General features: G+C 41.3%; 1 protein-coding gene across 2 annotated transcripts; it reads right to left on the bottom strand.

Moving 5' to 3' along the window:
- Positions 1-2,493: 2,493 nt before the first annotated feature.
- Positions 2,494-8,418, bottom strand: LOC141107644 (uncharacterized). 2 transcript variants are annotated; one of them, XM_073598518.1, is made up of 2 exons: positions 8,302-8,418; positions 2,494-4,978 (listed from the first exon to the last, which is right to left on the bottom strand). In XM_073598518.1, exon 2 carries the CDS (start codon positions 4,970-4,972, stop codon positions 3,878-3,880), a length of 1,095 nt encoding a protein of 364 aa, XP_073454619.1. In that variant the 5' UTR covers positions 4,973-4,978; positions 8,302-8,418; the 3' UTR covers positions 2,494-3,877. The 2 variants fall into 2 exon arrangements, with proteins under 2 accessions (XP_073454619.1, XP_073454620.1); XM_073598519.1 differs by lacking the exon at positions 8,302-8,418 and adding an exon at positions 7,718-8,282.
- Between the last annotated feature and the right edge of the window lie 214 nt (positions 8,419-8,632).

Raw genomic sequence — 8,632 nt, 5'->3', positions numbered from 1 at the left:
TGTCCAGAAATACTTTGAAACAGCTCCCCCCCCCCCCCCCCCCAGGTATGCTGTGTGATTGGAAAAAAACACATAACAGAGAAGTTTTCTAAAATTTGAGTGCAAAAGTCAGACATCCCAACCTACAAAAACTCATTTCAGGGAGGCTAACCCCCATGATGATTCAGAGGAGAAATGGGTGAAAGTGTTGTGGTCAGATGAGACCAAAATCAAGCTCTTTGGCATCAACTCAACTCGCCATGTTTGGAGGAGGAGGAATGCTGTCTATGACTCCAAGAACACCATCAAACACAGGTGGAAACATTATGCTTTGGGGGTGTTTTTCGGCTAAGGGGACAGAACTTCACCGCATCAAAAGGGATGATGAACGGGGTCATGTATTGTCAAATCTTGGGCGAGAACCTCCTTCCCTCAGCCAGAGCATTGAAAATGGGTCGTGGATGGGTATTCCAGCACGACAATGACCCAAACACGGCAAAGCCAGCCTCCAGACCTTAATCCCTTAGAAAATATGTGGAGGGACCTGAAGGTTCGAGTTAACAAAAGTCAGCCAAGAAACCTTAATGACTTGGAGAGGATCTGCAAAGAGGAGTGGGACAAAATCCCTCCCGAGATGTGTGCAAACCTGGTGGTAAACAAGAAACGTCTGACCTCCAATTGCCAAACAAGGGTTTTGCCACCAAGTATTAAGTCATGTTTTGCGAAAGGGGTCAAATTATTATTTCACTCATTAAAATGCAAATCAATTTATAACTTTTCTGAAATGCGTTTTTTCTGGGTATTTTGTTGTTATTCTGTCTCTCACTGTTAAAATAAACCTACCATTAAAATTATAGACTGATAATTTCGTTGCCAGTGGGCAAACATACAAACTCAGCAGGGGATCAAATACTTTTTCCCCCTTCACTGTATGCTTTCGTGTCATGCAAGTTTTTTTCCCCCTTTCTTCACTACACTTATTTGCTGTGCCTTTGCTCTGGTGGTGTAGCGGTTGATAACTGGCCGCAGCTTCTGCGGTCCGGATGTCACGTATCACACCACTGCACCCTCGCACAATGTTCTCCTGCATCCCCCACCCCTCCATAAAGTATTAGAGCATTTACACAAGTAAAAGTACTTGTGCAACACTAGCATTTATGATTTTTTTTTTTTTCACCGTGTTGCATACATACCCCTATGCATTGCATCCCAGTATGTTTTACGTAACGAAAAAAAAAAATAAAAATGCAATGTTGTAAACTGGGCTTACTGAAATGCCTTAATTTTTATTGCATATACGTTCACCTGCACTTATCAATTTTAAATGTTCTGCAAAGCATGTCAACTAGGGATGCACTGATATCGGCCGAAAATAGGGTTATCAACATTTTGCCGATAAAATTATTTTTTTTCTAACAGTCCATTTCAGTTTGCAGGCTAGCACATCCTAAATTTTCATTTCAGTGCACCTCTAGTTTCAAAGCTGACCACTGTCCAAGCCCAATGCCCGTCAACAGTCCTAAACATTACGCACGTCAGCTGGTTTATTTTCACCCAATTCCAATTATGCCCCACTTACCAAAGATTGTATTTGATTAGTCGGGAAGCTGACAGGTCATACGTATGCTTCCGTGGTAGCTGGTAATGCACTATCCCCAGTGTACAAAACACAAAATAACCAGGTTTTTGTTTTTTTACTTCAAAATCATTTATTTTTCTTAAATAAGAAAAAAAAAGAGAAAAATATATGGCAATTTTTTTCCTTGCCTGTACATATTGCATAGATTTCTGTTACACAAAACATACATTAAATAACTTTTCTTTTAAACAAAAAAACGTGCAAAATGAAATGGCTCCTTTTTATCCATAAAAAAAGCTGTGACCGAGAAGACATTTGTGTTTCCCCAGGTGAGGAGTTTTTCTAAGCACAATTTACCTTTCATGTGCAGAGGCGGAATCCATTTCTTGGAACCAAAGCTGTGCAAAGCAGAGTCAATGAGCAATAACCCATAGTGACAATTTACTGCCATCATATCAGCTAACAACGGATGCCCAAGTGGTTGCCATTGCTTGCTGCACTTTAGTCCAGATTGGATTTTAAATTGAATTGTTGATGGGTTCCTCATCTCCATTTGTGGTTTACAAAAACTCCAGCCTAAACCCAAAGCCCTTTCCAGTGGTCTTGTAACGTGCATACCCTAGGAGGCAGCCATTTTGGATCTGAATATTTATGGGGATTCAGCCCATCACTTCATGAAGAATTCATGACTACATCACTAAGTCTGAATCAAAAAGTTCCCTACCGAACACCGGGGCTGAATTCTCATAAACACTGATCTATCCCCCCAACCCCCCCCCCCCCCAATGGCTACCCATGACAGAGGTAAACGGGTACACTTTGAACAGTTGAATATGGCTGTCTTAAAATTACTGAGAGCTATTGCTCATGAGGTCACTTATATTTCACATTTTATACACCTGTGAGGCGTCGAGTTCAACCCCCCCCCCCCCCCCCAATAAAAAAAAAATTAGCTATTGAGTAATTTCCCCATCAGCAACCTGAAAAAATGACTGAAAGAAAAAGCATGTCATAGGTCATGAAAAATTAGGGTAATTGATTTCTGTGCCCACATTTTGTAGTGCTGCCCATCAAAAACTAGCAGAGAAGGAAAATATGCACTAGTGTTGCATAAGGGCCAAATGTCCATACCAGCCATTCTCAATCAGGGTTCCTCCAGAGGTTGCTAGGGGCTTCTAGAACCGTGGCTAATTGACCCTCCAAATTGATGGTGCCTGCAAAGTTCTGGGGCCAATGCCACAAGGCAGAACCAGCTGCATGACACTAATGATCTTTTTAGCTATCTGTAAGGGGGCATTTATTCCCCCTATTACCAATGCAAGAAGCATTTTTTTTTTCTACTGACCCAAATTTATTTTATTTAGCAGGGGTTCTACAAAAACCTCAAAATTGAGGGTTCCTCTGGGGTAAAAAAGGTCAAAAAAGACTGGACCATGCAGCTGAATGATCAGTCCACACCAAAATAAGGGTCAAATCCCTTACTACCTTCATATTCCTTTACGTAGGCTTTGCGCTTGAGATGTAGATATCAAAACAGATGGTAAATCAAGGCCAGAGATAATTGCTGCTGGAGTATTAGATATAAAAAAAAGTCATTGATTTAAAACTTCCTAACATCTCCCAATAATTGGACTATCCTTATAAACTCCTGATTGACAGAATGGAGGCGAGCACAGAAAGCAACTGAATCTGGTAATAGAAAAAAAAAAAAAAAAACAGCCAAGTAGCTGGTTGGAAATCTCAGAGATGTGCAACAAGAAAAAAAAACGGAAGACTAAGTAAACTCCAACCCTCAGTATAAAGTGACCATGTAGCACCCAATGAGTGAGAAAGAAAGACTGAGGGAGGAGAAAAAGAAAGAACACAGGTGGGACAGTTGAACTGCATATTAAAAATAATAAAATCAAATAACTAAAATATGTTCTTCATAGAAGACATTGTGAGTTGTCCATCCCTCAAACACAAGAGCAACCCAAAACCTCTATAATACATTATGGTATTAAAATTAGTGAAATAAAAAATATATAATATATATACATACACAAAAAAAAAAAAAAAAAAAAAAAAAAAAAAAGGAAGCAATATGCACCAGTGGATCCGTCAAGACAAGTCAAATAAAGATAAATCTCTATTACTGCATGGCTTCTGTAAACACTGAACACCTCTAGTTACTGGTTTGTAGGCACCATTCTTGCATTAAATGCAAGAAAACCAGTAAAAGGACAGCATACAGTCTTGTGCAAATATGCATAGTCTTAGAGTCCTTTCAGCTCAAACATACATCTTATAACAAAAACTAGGTCTTGCTTTAGGAAGAGGTCATGACCCAACAAGGATGTCTAGGATGCTTTCAAGGTCACTGGAATCCTGCGTACCTTGGCTAGAACTGTGGGATGGGGTGCTACAAGTGGAAGAAAACAAAAGTTCTTCTGATGCAGACGAACGGGCACTTAAAGGGCCTACAGATTGAGATTCTTTCTCAAACACAGACGTGTCAATGTCCGAAAAGTGGTCATCAAGGGAGACATCATTAAGATAACTGGAACTCATGATCTCAAAACTGCCAAAGACCGACACCGAAGGCCTGAGCGCATCAGTCGGAATAGTTGATACACAATTTTCTCCTTGAACTTCCGACTCCCTCTGTTTAGGGCTGGAAGCATCCATGTCTACCGCTGCTTCACCATTAGAGGGTGAGGAGGCTTCAACAGGCACTGGCCCCAAGATGGAAGTGTCCATGACAACTGGAAGCTCAGGCGGGGCATCTGGAGCAGATACAGGCATGTTTTCTGAAAAGGCTGCAGCAAACACCAACTCTCTTATCAATTCTATGTCCTGACCATCTCCCAAGGAGTTAGCATTAGTATGAAACATCTCATCCGTCCAAGCTTCAACACAGTTACTTGAGGTCTGAGTTGTTGGGAAGGAGACTCGCAAGTCTACTTGGTCGACAGACTCTGCCTTGACTTCAGGATCATGCGTGGCAAGGGGTCGTTGACAGCTTTCGTCAAATGCTATTTCTAACTCTTTCAAAAGGGAGGCAACGGCAAGAGATAAAGAGAAGTCATCTTGCGTGGAAGGCGGGGCATTTTCCAGATCTGAAGAGGGAAGAGCGCTTCTGACATTCCCAGTTAACGGATCACATGTGACAGGGGTTCCACCCTCCATGACAGGAGGAGGGCATGGACTTTCATGGTGAAAATCATCCTGGATGATTCTCAGGGTGTTGGAAATGAGAACATAACGTCGCAAGCTAGGCTCCGCCATCGCACGCCCCTTGTTGTACTTCTCAAGTGACATGTTGAGTAAGGACTGACGGAAGAAGCAGTAACTGTTTGCCTGAAAGGACAAACTTCCATCCAGTACAGACTCTTCCCATTCAGGATATTTCCTTTTGATGCCCCTGGTAGGCATGGTCACCTATAACAAAAGAGATAACAAAAAAATAAATAAAATAGTAATGTGTTTTGAGGAAACAACTATTTAACAGCAAACGTTGGCCTATCGCCCACAACAACCAGATATTAAAGGAAAATATATTTCAAAATAATATAAAAGTTGTGCATTGAAATGTCTGCAGGATGACTACTACTGAGCCCTTCCCGCGCCCTTGTTTTGGCTGAAGTTCTACTTTTACAGGAAAAAAAAAAAAAAAAAAAAAAAAAAGAATTTTCTTCTAAAGAGCCTGCAGAACATTACACCCGCGATCAACAGATAGCGGGTATAATGCCAGGCTCCTGAAGACTCTCAGCATAGCTGTCTGCCTGTACCTTCAATACCAACAGACAGGAGTGCTGGCAATATTATTAAAGAAAGATTTTCTATTTTTTTTGTGTAGCATTCCTGTTGCTATTACAATTGAAGTATGTGGCTACACTCTAGGGTAAAGCGAAATATATTAAAAAAAAAAAATTATATATATATATATATATATATATATATATATATATATATATATATATATATATATATATATATATATATATATCTGGCGTAATTAGTATATATTTTTTTTTTTTCAATGAAAAAAAAAAAAAAAAAAATATATATATATGTATTTGTAGAAATATAATTTAAAAGAAAAAAAAAAAAAAAAAGAAATGTGTATATATGCACCCAATAATTAGGAAATTTAATACTTGCATTATTTAGCAATGATTTTGCAAAGTGTATGTACATTTGAAGCTAATAGGAAGTGTAGTTTGTTAGAGCTGGAGAGAGATCCTATTACAAGAGAAGGCTCATCCCTAATCCTCCCCCACCCCAGCATGAGAGCCCACCCTCCCCCCTCCTCTGGAGCTGGCCCGTCCCCCTCCTCTGCTGGGATTGTGGAAAACAAGCACAAAACAGCCGCACTACCATTTTGGAAAACAACCAATATCACCCGAGTGATGGGGATACAGAAACACCCAACTACGAGTCCTAGGAACAATCCCAGCCATGTCACCCATTTCTTATAACTACACCATCTAATACTCCACCCCCTCCACCCTCTATACTGAGATCAGCACTCACTGCAAACAACTTCCCATCCAGAGAAATGTATACAAACTACAAAAAAAGTGACATTGAAAATAAAACCAAATCTATTTAGAACTATATTACTACAACATCGGGGTGAGGATGGGGGTGGGGGCGGATCCTAAACAACAACTACATGGATGGTGTACACAGGTGACTCCCAGTGTGCCGGCGGGAGGATTCTCAAAATGACACCAAATTAAATGACCCGGAAGTGTGCAACACAACATGAATAATATATACATATAGATCCAGCCCTCTCTGATTATAAATACACACACACCTTGCATTATGTTACACAACATGCACACAAACATCCACAACAACTGCACCAAATCAACAGTTTCACTACAGAGCGATAGTAATAAAAGTGTTTTTTTTTTCTATTCATGTGCTGTTCTCGTAGAAAAATATATTACATATACACACTTTTTTTTCCTCCTTTTTCAGTATTAGGAGAAAAAAAAAAAAAAAAAAAACACACACTTATTACTTGTTCAAAAAACAAAACAAAAAAAAAAAAAACTAAAAAAAAAACTAAGTAAATTAAAGGAAAATGAAAAAAAAAAAAAAATGTATATATACACACACATAGCAAGATAAAGATATATAGAGCGTAATCCAAGGAAAAGTACATGAATACAGGGAAAAAAAAAAATACTGTATAATAAATAAAATTGTATATATATTTGTTTACGTACTGTTCTCAGATAGCTATATATATCCTGTATAATTAAAAAAAAAAATTATATTTATTTATTACACACACACACACACACACATACATATACACACATAGCTATCTGAGAACAGTACACAAATACAAAAACAGAAAAAAATACGTAAAAAATTAAAAAAAAAAAAAATATAAAAAAAAAAAAAAAAAAAAAAAGAAAAAAAAAAAAAAGCGTGCTATTTTACTTTTTGTTTTTATGTCTTGTGCTCGGATCTTTTTCTATACCTCTGTAATGTACTTTTGGAGTTGGCGCGGCTTCTTTGCAGCGGGAGTTTTACGTACACTCTAAACTCTCCGCACAGTATAATTATACAGTATGTACAAATGTTAGTGTATAACAAAAAAATAAATAAGTAAACCACTAACAATTTAGTTTTTGTATATTATGCATTTTTTTTTCCTATGGATATCCTGTGATCAGGGCTCTCCCCATCACCTCTATAGTAGATCCTCCATTACATAGCACAGCAAAGGTGAATGATATGCAGTGGAGGGGAGGGGGGGGGGGTTTACTAAGACTGGAGAAGCTGCTCATGGCAGCCAATCAGCTGCCAGCTTTAATTGTTCAGGGCTTAACTAAACAAGTTGAAGATGTGCGCTGATTGGTTGGTGCGCACAGCTGATCCAGGTTGTGTCTCCTGTCCCCCCCCATCGTATATTATGTAGCGATCATCACACATCCTATATACTGTACATATAGAGTGTTATATTAGAGGGAATGCAGATATTGCACGGACACAGATCTATACCCAGAATGAATGAATAGTAAGGGGGAGGGGGATGTCTGATCTCCCGGTATCTCCTCTGTGTTGCCCGGATGTCAGGATAGATCTCCTGCAGAGCCCGCACCATACAATCTGGTCCCCGGGATGGAGCGCCCATCACCCCCCGTACACACTCACCTCAATATGGCTCAGCAGGCACTCAGTCAGCAGACGTCCGGTACGGCCTTTCCTCCTCACCGATCGTATTGATATAATCCCTTCCCGCCGCTGAATTCAAGTTTAGTATCTCTCGGTGGAGCCATCGCCCCGCCTCCTCTGTGGCGCGAAGCACGACGGTCATTGTAGTGCAAATAGATCAGCCAGCCAATAGGCGGACAGGCCGGGCGGACTACACTCCCACAATGCAGCTGGCGGCTCCGCCCCCTCGCGCATGCGCACCTAAACACAGGTCTTCTACAGCTCCATTAGACGGATATGTCGCTGGGGCTTTAACTTAAAGGGGCCGCGCACGGTTTGCACGGCAAAAGTTGGGGCGCCCCGTGTAAAGTGAATGGCGGTGCAGCGGGCTGCAGGGATCGGCTGCCTGGGCTATAACGCAGCGAATGGGGTCCTATAGGGCAATTGCAGCCATTGCATTGGAGTTTAATGACAATCATGGTTGTAAATGGCGGGGGCTGCAGAGCTAGCAATCAGCCGCGGTCACCGCTTTACTTTGCAGTCACTTATCCCCCCCAACCCATGCAATGTCCCCCGGAGCTCACCTTGCTGTGTGGCCTCTGGCGGGTGCACACGGTCACAGGCTGCGGTGTCCTCCCCCCGGACTCATACCGTTACCGTACAATTCGGATCTGTCCCCCCCGGACAAACCCCCCCTCTCCCCTCCGCCCGCACCGCACTCACAAACATGCCCAGCCCCGCTCATACTGCTTACACGCTCATTGGACGCTCAGTCCCAGCTGCTCAACGCTCATTGGACGCTCCGCCAACCTGGCTCACGGATCCCGCAAGGGGATTGGTGAAGATGGCAAAGTCCCTCCCGCCTTCAATGCCTCTACTGCTCCTCTCTCCCTTACTACTGCACGGAGGAAAACG

Source organism: Aquarana catesbeiana, linkage group LG09, assembly GCF_042186555.1.
Source record: "Aquarana catesbeiana isolate 2022-GZ linkage group LG09, ASM4218655v1, whole genome shotgun sequence".
In the NCBI taxonomy this organism is placed as follows: domain Eukaryota; kingdom Metazoa; phylum Chordata; class Amphibia; order Anura; family Ranidae; genus Aquarana; species Aquarana catesbeiana.
This window is presented reverse-complemented; position numbering and strand designations above follow the sequence as displayed.